General features: G+C 46.2%; 2 protein-coding genes across 5 annotated transcripts in view; one reads left to right on the forward strand and one right to left on the reverse strand.

Moving 5' to 3' along the window:
• Nucleotides 1-15991, forward strand: part of LOC118940024 — a 1007326-nt gene that overhangs the window by 735085 nt on the left and 256250 nt on the right. The gene's annotated exons all lie outside the window — the stretch shown is intronic.
• Nucleotides 636-15982, reverse strand: LOC110485491 (sodium-independent sulfate anion transporter-like). 4 transcript variants are annotated; one of them, XR_005036653.1, is made up of 18 exons: nt 15739-15982; nt 14074-14296; nt 13661-13826; nt 12805-12913; nt 10978-11170; nt 9735-9820; nt 9585-9664; nt 7257-7399; nt 6986-7164; nt 6500-6572; nt 6150-6261; nt 5625-5680; nt 4570-4710; nt 4328-4455; nt 3969-4068; nt 3710-3843; nt 1906-2227; nt 636-1565 (listed from the first exon to the last, which is right to left on the reverse strand). XR_005036653.1 is itself a non-coding variant. In XM_036948031.1 (17 exons), the coding sequence occupies exons 3-17, from the start codon at nt 13786-13788 to the stop codon at nt 2126-2128; spliced, it is 1764 nt and encodes a 587-aa protein (XP_036803926.1). In that variant the 5' UTR covers nt 13789-13793; nt 14074-14296; nt 15739-15982; the 3' UTR covers nt 636-2125. The 4 variants fall into 4 exon arrangements, 3 of the variants coding, with proteins under 3 accessions (XP_036803926.1, XP_036803927.1, XP_036803925.1); XM_036948031.1 differs by having other exon boundaries at nt 636-2227; nt 13661-13793; XM_036948032.1 differs by having other exon boundaries at nt 636-2227; nt 9585-9619.

Raw genomic sequence — 15991 nt, forward strand, 5'->3', positions numbered from 1 at the left:
GTATTTGGTTTTAAATAGTCTGAAGTATCAAATGTAATTGCAAAAATATACTGAAGTATCAAAAGTATAAAGTATAAATAATTTCAAATGACTTCTATTAGGCAATCCAAACAGCACAATTTATGTTTGTATTTATTTATTTACAGCTAGCCAGGGGCACACTCCAACACCCAGACATCATTTACAAATGAAGAATGTGTTTAGTGAGTCCATCACATGAGGCAGTAGGGATGACCAGGGATGTTCTCTGTTTAGTGAGTCCACCACATCAGAGGCAGTAGGGATGACAGTAGGGATGACAGTAGGGATGAGAATTAGACCATTTTCCTGTCCTGTTAATCATCCAAAATGTAACGAGTACTTTTGGTTGTCAGGGAAAATGGAGTAAAAAGTACAGTATTGTCTTTAGGAATGTAGTGGAGTAAAAAGTACATTATTGTCTTTAGGAATGTAGTGGAGTAAGAAGTACATTATTGTCTTTAGGAATGTAGTGGAGTAAGAAGTACATCATTGTCTTTAGGAATGTAGTGGAGTAAGAAGTACATAATTGTCTTTAGGAATGTAGTGGAGTAAAAAGTAAAAGTAGTCAACAATATAAATAGTAGAGTACAAATACCCCCAAAACGACTTCAGTAGTACTTTAAAGTATCTTTACTTAAGCACTTTACAACACTGGTTAATTCACTGCATAAAACTAAGTTTGGAGCTGGATACAAATTGTCAGTCTTATCAAATACATTTCTAAGTAAGAATTAGAAAGTTTCAAAGTGTTAAAAAACAACATAATAATTGTATTAAGTGCAGAACATGCAAGGCACAAACCATTTGGAATGTGATATTCTTCTTATGGTCATGATCGTACAGGTAAACACACACACACACACACACAGAGAGAGAGTAGGAGACAGTCAACTTCTCATCCAATAGAGGCAACCAATAAAGCACAATTGATCAATTTGAAAGTGATCAATAACTGTAATTTATCAAAGTCTAATTGATCAAGCAAATGTATACAATAATATATTATATGTATTAATGCGTATAAGAAGAACAGTTAAAAACAAAGTTGCAATAGTGTAAGTACCTCACCAGTCTAAGGATATTTAACACGTCCTATACCAGATAGAGACCTAACACCTATGTAAATCAAATCAAAACATTCCATAGGTATTAGATATACAGTTATATCTCTGGACAGGTTAAGTGCTATTTCCTCCATATTGCTTCCACCTATCCACACACACTGACTCCGGTGAGGGTTTCCCAATCCTGGTCCGGGGACCCAAGGCGGTGCACAGGTTTTGTTTTTAGCTTGATTCAACTAATAAACTTCTCATCAAGCATTTGGTTGAATCAGGTTTGTGAGTGCAGAAAACTAAAATGTGCCCCCCTTAAGGGTCCGCGGGACCAGGATTGGGACACAGGGGTAGGGGCTTGGAAAGGATTTGGAATTTTGATTTGGAACACAAACAGGAAGTTAAGTGCTGCGAGGGTGGGGCTTCTTTCCTTACATCACTTCCTGAGAAGTGATTTCCTGTCCTCCAGTTCCTCTGTGTATGTTGGCTCTGAAGGGGTTAACGCACAGAGCAAACGTGTTAAAACAGACCCAGGATAAAGGTGGTGTGTGTGTGCTAGCTGTTCCTGTAAACTTCCAGTCATTATGCTAACGCTAGTTAGCAATGGGCCAGAAACTACCTTCAAACTGCACACTGAGACATTCAAATGTCCATTAGTGATAGAAACCACAAACCTACTCTAGACTTGATCAGTGTCTAACAGATAACTTCAACATGAAAGTCATTATAAAAGCTACAAGAAGAAACCGATCACACAGCAGCATCTTCAAAGTGGAAAAGCATAAGAGATCGGTTCTCATGTTTGGTTAAAAAAAAAGGGATTGACAACCTGTCAACTGCTTGACAGCCAATCAATTGGTGAGGGGGCGGGACATTCTTGGCCACCGCTGTACCCTGATTGGTCCAGATCCATACCAATCATTCTGATTTCAGTGTCAGGGTCCGTTGAGTCGAGTGTAATCGGTGTACTCAGCAGGAATTGGTTCAGGACAGCATAAAAAAAAAATATATCACTGTTCTCGTCTGTGATTGGTTGGTTGCAGTGTCAGTCACTGAGTGCTACCCGATAGGATGGTTAGTGCCGCCTCCACACTGGCGGTGTGTCTAAGATCCGGCAGGTCTGCTGCCAACAGGACCTCCAAGACCGAATACTGAGAGAGGGAGACAGAGGGAAGAGAAGAGAGAGAGAGAGACCGAGGGAAGAAAAGAGAGAGAGGGAGACAGAGGGAAGAGAAGAGAGAGAGAGACAGAGGGAAGAGAAGAGAGAGAGGGAGACAGAGGGAAGAGAAGAGAGAGGGAGACCGAGGGAAGAAAAGAGAAGAGACAGAGAGAGATGCAATCAGTCTGATTATACTTCATCATTGTTGGTCGACTAATGTACCTGCAGGCCAGAACACACCCAGTCAGTCAGTACCTGCAGACCAGAACACACCCAGTCAGTCAGTACCTGCAGGCCAGAACACACCCAGTCAGTCAGTCAGTACCTGCAGACCAGAACACACCCAGTCAGTCAGTCAGTACCTGCAGACCAGAACACACCCAGTCAGTCAGTACCTGCAGGCCAGAACACACCCAGTCAGTCAGTACCTGCAGGCCAGAACACACCCAGTCAGTCAGTCAGTACCTGCAGACCAGAACACACCCAGTCAGTCAGTACCTGCAGACCAGAACACACCCAGTCAGTCAGTCAGTACCTGCAGACCAGAACACACCCAGTCAGTCAGTCAGTACCTGCAGACCAGAACACACCCAGTCAGTCAGTACCTGCAGGCCAGAACACACCCAGTCAGTCAGTCAGTACCTGCAGACCAGAACACACCCAGTCAGTCAGTACCTGCAGACCAGAACACACCCAGTCAGTCAGTCAGTACCTGCAGACCAGAACACACCCAGTCAGTCAGTCAGTACCTGCAGACCAGAACACACCCAGTCAGTCAGTACCTGCAGGCCAGAACACACCCAGTCAGTCAGTCAGTACCTGCAGGCCAGAACACACCCAGTCAGTCAGTACCTGCAGGCCAGAACACACCCAGTCAGTCAGTACCTGCAGGCCAGAACACACCCAGTCAGTCAGTCAGTACCTGCAGGCCAGAACACACCCAGTCAGTCAGTCAGTACCTGCAGGCCAGAACACACCCAGTCAGTCAGTCAGTACCTGCAGGCCAGAACACACCCAGTCAGTCAGTACCTGCAGGCCAGAACACACCCAGTCAGTCAGTACCTGCAGGCCAGAACACACCCAGTCAGTCAGTACCTGCAGGCCAGAACACACCCAGTCAGTCAGTACCTGCAGGCCAGAACACACCCAGTCAGTCAGTACCTGCAGGCCAGAACACACCCAGTCAGTCAGTAACTGCAGGCCAGAACACACCCAGTCAGTCAGTACCTGCAGGCCAGAACACACCCAGTCAGTCAGTCAGTACCTGCAGGCCAGAACACACCCAGTCAGTCAGTCAGTACCTGCAGGCCAGAACACACCCAGTCAGTCAGTACCTGCAGGCCAGAACACACCCAGTCAGTCAGTACCTGCAGGCCAGAACACACCCAGTCAGTCAGTCAGTACCTGCAGGCCAGAACACACCCAGTCAGTCAGTACCTGCAGACCAGAACACACCCAGTCAGTCAGTCAGTACCTGCAGGCCAGAGAAGATGAGTCCGACCCCTCGTAGTTTGAACTGTCGTAGCAGGTCCCTGAGCTCGTTGACAACTGTATAGTCTACAGTATTGACATGATGACAGTCCAGGACCACTGACCTAGGAGGAGAGGCTGAGGGAGACAGAGGGGGGGGGGGGCACGCACAAGAGGAGGAAAGATTAGTCTCCCTAGGCAGACGGATTGCCTCCCACATTAACAATGTTCCAGCATTCCAGAATACACACACTCTCTCTTACCCTGCAGTGCCTGAGTGTATAGGACAGTGTTGAGGTACTCTGTGGAGGGGAAACTGAGTCCACTATCTAACTCCATCACCAAAACACCATGATCACACACCTGTTACACACAGAGAGAACACACACACACCTGTTACACACAGAGAGAACACACACACACACCTGTACACACAGAGAGAACACACACACACACCTGTTACACACAGAGAGAACACACACACACACACACACCTGTTACACACAGAGAGAACACACACACACACACACACACCTGTTACACACACACCTGTTACACACAGAGAGAACACACACACACACACAAATGAATGCACGCACGCACACATACACATACACATTACCTTTATGCTGGGCCTGGCTACATTGTAGAGCAGCATGAGTCCAGAAACAACTACACCTCCCACAATGCCGTACTGCACCTCCCAGAAACTCAACAGGAAGGTGATCAGGAACGGCACCAGATCAAGCTCTAAGACACACACACACACACACACACACACACACACACATTTGAAATACACACTGACACACAAAGATGTAAAAACTGTGAGACAAACACACAGGTTCAACACAAACGACTCACTGCGTATCCTCCAGAACTGCATGACGACGCGGTAGTCGACCAGGGGAGCCACAGCACAGATGATGACTGCTGCCAGAGAGGCTTTAGGGATGTAGTAGAACGCTGGCATCAGGAAGGCCAGGGACAACAGCACTACCACACCTCAACACCAGACAGATACCACACATTAATTACAGTATACTAACTACTACACAACCCCACCTCAACATCAGACAGATACCACACATTAATTACAGTATACTAACTAGTACACCTCAACACCAGGGGGCGTCAGACACTACACAATAATTACAAGTATTCTGCAGTATTATACAGTAAACAACTATACTACAGTACAATACTACAACAACATTGCAGTACAGTACAGAGAGAGAGAAAGATGGATGGATAGGAGAGAGAGAGAGAAAGATGGATGGATAGGAGAGAGAGAGAGAGAAAGATGGATGGATAGGAGAGAGAGAGAGAGAAAGATGGATGGATAGGAGAGAGAGAGAGAGAAAGATGGATGGATAGGAGAGAGAGAGAGAAAGATGGATGGATAGGAGAGAGCGAGAGAAAGATGGATGGATAGGAGAGAGCGAGAGAAAGATGGATGGATAGGAGAGAGCGAGAGAAAGATGGATGGATAGGAGAGAGCGAGAGAAAGATGGATGGATAGGAGAGAGCGAGAGAAAGATGGATGGATAGGAGAGAGCGAGAGAAAGATGGATATATAGGAGAGAGCGAGAGAAAGATGGATGGATAGGAGAGAGCGAGAGAAAGATGGATGGATAGGAGAGAGCGAGAGAAAGATGGATGGATAGGAGAGAGCGAGAGAAAGATGGATGGATAGGAGAGAGAGAGAGAAAGATGGATGGATAGGAGAGAGAGAGAGAAAGATGGATGGATAGGAGAGAGAGAGAGAAAGATGGATGGATAGGAGAGAGAGAGAGAAAGATGGATGGATAGGAGAGAGAGAGAGAAAGATGGATGGATAGGAGAGAGAGAGAGAAAGATGGATGGATAGGAGAGAGAGAAAGAAATGGGAGTGATATTTGTAGTAAATTCTGTCTTACCAGTGACTATGCCTCCGGCTGGAGTACACACCCCTGTCTGGGAGTTCACTGCAGTCCTGGACATGGGCAGATTATACATTAGTGTGTATATAACACACACACACACACACTACACAGGAAACACACAAACATTAGTGTGTATATAACACAAACACACACACACACACACACACACACACACACACACACACACTACACAGGAAACACACAGACAGTGTGTATATAACACACACACACTACACAGGAAACACACAGACATTAGTGTTGTCACCATGTCAGTATTTTCCATGACTAAAAATAAAACACTAAGCAGACTAAACTCCTTTAAAACCTACTTTTGTAACATATTGTGTGGTACAACTTCCAAAATAAACAACTGTGATTCTGGGTGACAACATCAGGCTGTTTGTTTCCAACATTAGGACTGTTTCAAGAGCTTCAGTCTGCTTCATGTTGCGTTTCCTTTGTTTCCTGACTTCCTAGTATCACCATACTGGTGTCATGGCAACACTAATGCACACACACCTTCCGAAGCTTCCTGTGACCGGATAGGCTGAGACGAAGGATCCCATAATGTTGGTTAGACCAATAGCAAACAGTTCCTGGTTGGCATTGATCCTATAGTCATTCTGACTGGCTGGGGATTCAAATCAAATCAAACTTTATTCAAAGTGCATTTAAACTCACTTAACAGCGAATAAGATAGAGAAACAGAATAATTATGCAAGATTTTTGAGATATTCCATCCTCAATGTGACTTCTCTGGTCAAATAAATAACAAATAAACATTTAACAACACACGTTGGTACAGAAGGAGCGCACCATTAACATCGCTCAAACACACACACACAACCACACACACACACAGCTCTCACCGAAGGCTTTAGCGATGGCAATGCTCTCCAGTACTCCCATGAAGGGGATGACAGCCAGCCCTCCTCCAAAATCCTGCCACGGGATTGGTCAGAAGGGGTTTTCAATCACTCATATCCGAGATGTGATTGGACAACGGCGTTCTAATGACTAATTACTGTTCCCTGATTGGCTTAGCATACTGACCAAGAGCGACTGGGGACCTTTGCTGTAATAGCTACTTGTTACTTTTCACTGTAACCTAATTGGAAACATAATAATACTGTGACAACTCAACACTGTAACAAATCAATACTGTAATATCATTGGTTCAGCTCACTCTCCCCCTGCTCTCCCCAACGGTGATAACAAAATTACGACACCCACTCTCCAGTGTCAACTCTGTATCCAAATTGGTCCATCTACCTGTCACTCCCCCACCCTGTATCCCTATTGGTCTGTCCCCCTGTCACTCACCAACTCTGTATCCCTATTGGTCTGTCACTCACCTCTATGATCTCTCCGAAGCTGATGCTGGTACCGTTGGGCGTGGTCTCGAAGAGGGGAGGGGCTCTGAACGGCGGCAGGCCCTGGGATGTTTTCCCGGTAATGGTGAAGACCGGTGAGCCAAACGCGTTCCATGAGAACGCCACGAAGGTCGCCGCCACTACGACCAACGCATTACGCACTGAGGTGGGGAGACACACACATTATACTCTCTCTCTCACACACACACACACACACACACACACACACACCCCTCCCCCTACCGGTACTGACCGGTAGCGATGCCCCAGACCAGACTGTGAGCGGCCCTGGTGAGGAAGGCGTTCTGTTCTGACGGGGGTTCCAGGGTACTCTTCATCCACTGCAACGTCACCAGCAGACACAGACACAGCAGACCTAGAACCACGTCTCCTATCCTACACACACAGACACAGCAGACCTAGAACCACGTCTCCTATCCTACACACACAGACACAGCAGACCTAGAACCACGTCTCCTATCCTACACACACAGACACAGCAGACCTAGAACCACGTCTCCTATCCTACACACAGACACAGCAGACCTAGAACCACGTCTCATATCCTACACACAGACACAGCAGACCTAGAACCACGTCTCCTATCCTACACACAGACACAGCAGACCTAGAACCACGTCTCCTATCCTACACACAGACACAGCAGACCTAGAACCACGTCTCCTATCCTACACACAGACACAGCAGACCTAGAACCACGTCTCCTATCCTACACACAGACACAGCAGACCTAGAACCACGTCTCCTATCCTACACACACAGACACAGCAGACCTAGAACCACATCTCCTATCCTACACACACAGACACAGCTGACCTAGAACCACGTCTCCTATCCTACACACAGACACAGCAGACCTAGAACCACGTCTCCTATCCTACACACAGACACAGCAGACCTAGAACCACGTCTCCTATCCTACACACACAGACACAGCAGACCTAGAACCACGTCTCCTATCCTACACACAGACACAGCAGACCTAGAACCACGTCACCTATCCTACACACAGACACAGCAGACCTAGAACCACGTCTCCTATCCTACACACACAGACACAACAGACCTAGAACCACGTCTCCTATCCTACACACAGACACAGCAGACCTAGAACCACGTCACCTATCCTACACACAGACACAGCAGACCTAGAACCACATCTCCTATCCTACACACAGACACAGCAGACCTAGAACCACATCTCCTATCCTACACACACAGACACAGCAGACCTAGAACCACATCTCCTATCCTACACACACACACACAGACACAGCAGACCTAGAACCACGTCTCCTATCCTACACACAGACACAGCAGACCTAGAACCACGTCTCCTATCCTACACACAGACACAGCAGACCTAGAACCACGTCTCCTATCCTACACAGACACAGCAGACCTAGAACCACGTCTCCTATCCTACACACAGACACAACAGACCTAGAACCACGTCTCCTATCCTACACACAGACACAGCAGACCTAGAACCACATCTCCTATCCTACACACAGACACAGCAGACCTAGAACCACGTCTCCTATCCTACACACAGACACAGCAGACCTAGAACCACGTCTCCTATCCTACACACAGACACAGCAGACCTAGAACCACGTCTCCTATCCTACACAGACACAGCAGACCTAGAACCACGTCTCCTATCCTACACACAGACACAACAGACCTAGAACCACGTCTCCTATCCTACACACAGACACAGCAGACCTAGAACCACATCTCCTATCCTACACACAGACACAGCAGACCTAGAACCACGTCTCCTATCCTACACACAGACACAGCAGACCTAGAACCACGTCTCCTATCCTACACAGACACAGCAGACCTAGAACCACGTCTCCTATCCTACACACAGACACAACAGACCTAGAACCACGTCTCCTATCCTACACACAGACACAGCAGACCTAGAACCACATCTCCTATCCTACACACAGACACAGCAGACCTAGAACCACGTCTCCTATCCTACACACAGACACAGCAGACCTAGAACCACGTCTCCTATCCTACACACACACACACACACTACAATGATATTACACAAACACACACACGTTACGACAACATTACACACACACACACACACAAAAGTATAGCCTACTGTAGGCCTACTCTACCTGTAAGATGTAGACCAGCCCTCTACTGTACCTGGTCTCAGGTATCCTGTAGAAGGTGTAGACCAGTCCTCTACTCTACCTGGTCTCAGGTTTCCTGTAGAAGGTGTAGACCGGCCCTCTACTCTACCTGGTCTCAGGTATCCTGTAGAAGATGTAGACCAGTCCTCTACTCTACCTGGTCTCAGGTATCCTGTAGAAGATGTAGACCGGCCCTCTACTCTACCTGGTCTCAGGTTTCCTGTAGAAGGTGTAAGACCAGTCCTCTACTCTACCTGGTCTCAAGTATCCTGTAGAAGATGTAGACCGGCCCTCTACTCTACCTGGTCTCAGGTATCCTGTAGAAGGTGTAGACCAGACCTCTACTCTACCTGGTCTCAGGTATCCTGTAGAAGGTGTAGACCAGTCCTCTACTCTACCTGGTCTCAGGTATCCTGTAGAAGGTGTAGTAGACCTGCAGGAAGAACTCATGAGGTATGTCCTTCAGTCCCAGCACATTCTGGAGACAAAACAACACTGAATTAACACTGTCCTCATACAGGGATGGTGTGTGTATGTGTGTGTCTCACCTTGACTTGACCGAAGCCTATGGTTACCGCGGCAGCACAGGTGAAGCCTTTGATCACCGGAAATGAGATGAAGTCCAGAAGAAACCCTGAAACCAAAAATGATCTAGAAATAGAACTTTGAGGATGATCTAGAACCAGAACTATGAGGATGATCTAGAACCATAACTATGAGGATGATCTAGAACCATAACTATGAGGGTAATCTAGAACCAGCACTATGATGATCCCGAACCAGCACTACGAGGATGATCTAGAACCAGGACTACGAGGATGATCTAGAACCAGGACTACGAGGTTCATCTAGAACCAGGACTACGAGGTTCATCTAGAACCAGGACTACGAGGTTCATCTAGAACCAGGACTACGAGGTTCATCTAGAACCAGGACTACGAGGTTCATCTAGAACCAGGACTACGAGGTTCATCTAGAACCAGGACTACGAGGTTCATCTAGAACCAGGACTACGAGGTTCATCTAGAACCAGGACTACGAGGTTCATCTAGAACCAGGACTACGAGGTTCATCTAGAACCAGGACTACGAGGTTCATCTAGAACCAGGACTATGAGGGTGATCTAGAACCAGGACTATGAGGGTGATCTAGAACCATAACTATGAGGGTGATCTAGAACCATGAGGGTGATCTAGAACCATGAGGGTGATCTAGAACCATGAGGGTGATCTAGAACCAGCACCATGATCCAGAACTACGAGGATGATCTAGAACCAGGACTACGAGGTTGATCTAGAACCAGGACTACGAGGTTGATCTAGATCCATGACTACGAGGGTGATCTAGAACCAGGACTACGAGGGTGATCTAGAACCAGGACTACGGGGGTGATCTAGAACCATAACTATGAGGGTGATCTAGAACCATAACTATGAGGGTGATCTAGAACCATAACTATGAGGGTGATCTAGAACCATAACTATGAGGGTGATCTAGAACCAGAACTATGAGGTGATCTAGAACCAGAATTGAGGGTGATCTAGAACCAGAACTGAGGGTGATCTAGAACCAGAACTATGAGGGTGATCTAGAACCAGGACTATGAGGTTGATCTAGAACCAGGACTACAAGGTTGATCTAGAACCATGACTACGAGGGTGAACTAGAACCAGAACTACGAGGGTGATCTAGAACCAGAACTATGAGGGTGATCTAGAACCAGAACTATGAGGATGATCTAGAACCAGAACTATGAAGACAATCTACAACAAACTATTATTTCTCCCCTACCCAAACGTAGTAGAGCCATGGCGGTCTGTATGGTTCCACAGATCAGGCTGAGGAGGACGGCTCGGACCGGGTCTCCCCCCACGTAGGAGGCACACAGCAGGGACATGATGGCAGTAGGACCCAGGGTTACATCCTTGGAGGTTCCCAGAAACGTATAGATGAACCCACCCATGAAGGCTGAGTACAAGCCGTACTGTAGAGAGGGGGATAATTTGACTTAAAGGAAGTAGAGAGAGCTGCACTTCCTAACCTCCTGCCAAATGTATACCCATATTAGAGACACATATTTCCTTCAGATTACACAGATCCACAAAGAATTCGAAAACAAATCAAATTTTGATAAACTCCCATATCTACTGGGTGAAATTCCACAGTGTGCCATCACAGCGGCAAGATTTGTGACCTGTTGCCACAAGAAAAGGGCAACCAGTGAAGAACAAACACCATTGTAAATACAAGCCATATTTATTTATTTTCCATTTTGTACTTTAACTAACTATTTGCACATCGCTACAACACTGTATATAGACATAATATGACATTTGAAATGTCTTTATTATTTTGGAAAATGTGTGAGTGTAATGTTTACTGTTAGTTTTTAGTGTTTATTTCACGCTTGTTCATCCATTTCACTTGCTTTGGCAACGTAAACATATGAATCCCATGACAATAAAACCCCTTGAATTGAATTGAGAGGCAGAGTAGAGGAGAAGTGAGGGGTCTGGGTAGGAAACAAAAAGAGAGTAGAGGAGAAGTGAGGGGTCTGGGTAGGAAACAAAAAGAGAGCAGAGGAGAAGTGAGGGGTCTGGGTAGGAAACAAAAAGAGAGCAGAGGAGAAGTGAGGGGTCTGGGTAGGAAACAAAAAGAGAGTAGAGGAGAAGTGAGGGGGATTGTAGGAGAAGATGGAGGGAGAAGAGTGTTATGTCAGGTAGCAGGTAAAAGAGTCCCCAAGGTAAAGCTGTAGTGTACTAAAACATGAGAGGACTTGATGACTATGGTCTATAGACACTCAGGCCTATGAACTGTGTCCCTACTGTGTCCCTATTCTCTAAACTATTCATTCCCCCATAGGGCTCCGGTCAAAAGTAGTGCACTATATAGGGAATAGGGCTCCGGTCAAAAGTAGTGCACTATATAGGAAATAGGGTGCCATTTGGGATGCACTCTGAGGTCTATAAAGCTATATGATCCAATAACATGTTCAACATTACACTCAACTATGCTTACTGTGAGGGGTTGGAAAATGTAACAACATAGGTGTGCCAAAAGTTTATTAATACAACACTAGAAACAGCATGTGATCCTTCTGGCGTGAGAGGCCTTGTCCCAGAGATATAGCAGGTACTTCTACTACCACTCACCAGTACAGGTAGGCCTAACTATTTAACCCCGACTCCTCCCTCTCACCTGTACAGATATACCCTGCCCCCAGCCCCTCCCTCTCACCTGTACAGATAAACCCTGCCCCTGCCCCTGTCCCCTCCCTCTCACCTGTACAGATAAACCCTGCTCCTGTCCCCTCCCTCTCACCTGTACAGATAAACCCTGCCCCCAGCCCCTCCCTCACACCTGTACAGATAAACCCTGCCCCCAGCCCCTCCCTCTCACCTGTACAGATAAACCCTGCCCCTTGCTCCTCCCTCTCACCTGTACAGATATACCCTGCCCCCAGCCCCTCCCTTTCACCTGTACAGATAAACCCTGCCCCCAGCCCCTCCCTCTCACCTGTACAGACAAACCCCTGCCCCTTGCTCCTCCCTCTCACCTGTACATTCTATGGTCTATAGACACTCAGGCCTATGAACTGTGATCCATTGGATCTCTCACCTGTACAGGTAGGCCGGCCACCTCAGCATAAGCCAGGGCCTGTGGTACGGTGGTTAGACCCACGGTGAGACCTGCTATCAGGTCCATCTGGAGCCAGCTCAGCCTGTACCTGGAGGTGGAGAAAACACAGAAAGACTTGTGTTAGCTCCCCAAGGATTTAGATTGAAAGAGAGAGAGAGACAGAGACCAAGACATATTTGAAAGTAAATAAATAACGTGCTTCAATAAGACTTACTAACCCTGCTAGTTTAGTTTGGGGTTAACTGTTCTGAACTCCCAGCACAGATAAGCAGATGAATTCCCATGTGTCCTAAGTATCAATCAGGCAAATACATGTATTTTTTTATTGAGGCAAGGCGTCAGTGACATTCATATCTGTGCTCTTCTGTTCTCTATCCATGGAATTAGTCCACTGCGCCACCAGGATGGAGCTAGCAGGCCATGTTTTATTAACTCTTTCAAAGCTGTTCCTTTTAGCTCATTTAGACCCCATATCAAAGTAATCAACCACTCATTAAGATCAGGGTTGGCCAATTAGTGGGCACGGGGCCAACAACTGAACATTATGTAAAAAAAATAAAGGAGAGAGTTTTGTTGACGCTGAGAACGGAATGTATATGTTTTTAAATAACATTCTAAGAACGTTTAGAATGTTTTCTCGTGGTTTTTATGGAAGGTTTTCTTAATGTTCTGAGAACATGACTTTAAATCGAACCATGAAGAAACCTGTAGAAAACGTAATGCTGAAGTACTGACGTTTCCACCTAAGAAACACGTGGTTCTTAGAACAGTGTGTGCTAGCTGGGCAGCCTTTGTCTCTCATCACCAGAGAAAGAGATGAGGGTGGGACACCTACTTGGGTAACCAGGTGAGGATGGGGAGCCAGGCCTGGAGGGTTCTGTAGGAGCAGCAGGAGGCCATTCTCTCCCCCAGAGAGGACCTTCCTATCTGGGGCCCGGGCCGGTCGACTAGGGGCTCCATCATGTTGCCTGGAAGCAGGACGGAACAGGACAGAGGAGGGTCTGTAGTTGGTGAAGGGCCGAACATGAGATGGAGGAGGCGGAGAGATGTTAATGTAGACAGAGAGCAGAGTCATAGACAGACACACAAAGTGCTGAGAAGCAGATTTTGAGACTACAGTACACACACACACACACACACACACACGAAAACCAATCCAATGTCTTCATTCCATAGACACACAAACAGGCAAAACCAGGAAGGTACTGTAGGTGGCAGCAGTAGGCCAGGTAGGTTGTGTTTGCTTACCTCAGTCCTCAGTCCTCAGGGTGGGTGAGGTTCAAACTCGACTATAATATGACATCCACGTCTCCACACTCCAACTAGGCAGGTAAAAGAGGACGAAACACCAAGAGAGCAGAGAATCACCAATGTTCCCAGAACCGTCAGATCTCACATCATTCTAGAATCCAGAAAGGCAAGATCCTCCCAGTGTGTCTCCATTCCATGTGTGGTAGTACTGGTGCACTCACTGTGATGAAAGAACAGAAAGAAAGGAGAAAAGTGGTCAATTAAATCCAGCAATAAAAGCCCATAAAGAACGAAGACAAAGATGGTAAAATAGAGGATACTGTAGACTGTCGTCTCCTGACAGACTTAAAGGAAAATGGTTTTGCTTGTCAGCAATCGAGTTTTCAAGATAAGCCACTTTCAAAATACAGAAATCATCCTCGTATGACGTATTCGGCATCATATGGTGATGATGTCGCTATTTTGAAAGTTGCTTATCTTAAAAATTGGATTGCTGACTGGCATAACATGTTGGGACTTTGTCAACAATGGACTCATGAAACAAATACTGTACCAAACGGTCGTTTTAGGGTGGAGTTTTCCTTTAACTATTCAAATCCTACCCACAAGTGTGAGATTTATATCAGGGTGCCAACCAAGATGAACTAGACTGTGAGCTACGTGCATTTATCAGTCAGTCTACTGTACTCTACTTTCACGAGTTCTGAGTTCTACTGTACTGCCAACAGAGCATGAGCAAAATATTTTTGTCTCATTTATTGAATCTATAGTTTCTAAATTCAGTCGAGGCAAAAGAACATACGCAGATTGATTTAACTATCACCATGCCAACCCACTCCATTTAAAATCTATGGCTATGGTGTCACCATGCCAACCCACTCCATTTAAAATCTATGGCTATGGTGTCACCATGCCAACCCACTCCATTTAAAATCTATGGCATCACCATGCCAACACACCCCATCCAATTTAGAATATACGGCTATGGTATCACCATGCCAACCCACCACATCCCATTTAGAATATACTGCTATGGCGCTGGCTGGCAAATGTATTTGACACTGGCTAGCCACGATCACATGACAATTTGTTTAAGATCTACTTTACAATTTGCATTCTGGTCTCATACAGTTTTAAATTTGTCATTGGGTCCACAGTCATTTTCATAGCTGCTCAGGCCTCAGGCGCACACACACACACACACACACAAAATGGTATGTACGGCCTGCACCAGGAAGTCCATCACTTCAACTCGTCTGACGGAGTACAAAGCCTACCTTTACTGCTGGGCCAAGCACAGGTAGGTAACACACATTCACCCGTCACACTCATCATTACACGTACCCACACACACACACACACACACACACACACACACACACACACCATTGCCAAGACCTTACAAACACACACACACACATATATATATACATACATACATTGTAATGACCCTGGGTTTATTACAATATACACTGTACAGACAGAGACAGACACACACGGACGGACGGATACACACACGGACGGACGGATACACACACGGACGGACACACACACGGACAGACGGATACACACACGGACACACATACTGGGCAGGCAAATACTGACTGGCAATAAAATGATCCAGTGGAATGGACATAGAATGAATTACTTAAATAGACAAACCTATTTCCAGGCGATCTATTCTTTATAAAACGCCTGTGTTCTTCAATCACAATACATCTATTCTTTCGTTTACTGACCGCAACTAAGCGAGGTCAGCAACATAATCACTGCAGTGACCACTTCCCTTAAATGTAACTTGTGCTGATCAAGAAACCACCTTCCCTAAATGTCACTTGCGCTGAGCAAGAAAGAAAAAAAGAGAGACTTCCGTTGCGTCCACTCTTCTCCGGCAAAACTTAAACACTCCACCTCA

Source organism: Oncorhynchus mykiss, chromosome 17 (genome assembly GCF_013265735.2).
Source record: "Oncorhynchus mykiss isolate Arlee chromosome 17, USDA_OmykA_1.1, whole genome shotgun sequence".
In the NCBI taxonomy this organism is placed as follows: domain Eukaryota; kingdom Metazoa; phylum Chordata; class Actinopteri; order Salmoniformes; family Salmonidae; genus Oncorhynchus; species Oncorhynchus mykiss.

Bases quoted from the DNA above. Each gene is read 5' to 3' on its own strand.
- LOC110485491 (XM_036948031.1), bottom strand. From the start codon at position 13,788: ATGATGGAGCCCCTAGTCGACCGGCCCGGGCCCCAGATAGGAAGGTCC. The intron at 4,456-4,569 runs GTGAGTCGTTTG...TGTGTGTCTTAG, and splicing joins GCAGTTCTGGAGGATACGCA to AGCTTGATCTGGTGCCGTTC. The intron at 3,844-3,968 runs GTAAGAGAGAGT...TGTCTCCCTCAG, and splicing joins ATACACTCAGGCACTGCAGG to CCTCTCCTCCTAGGTCAGTG.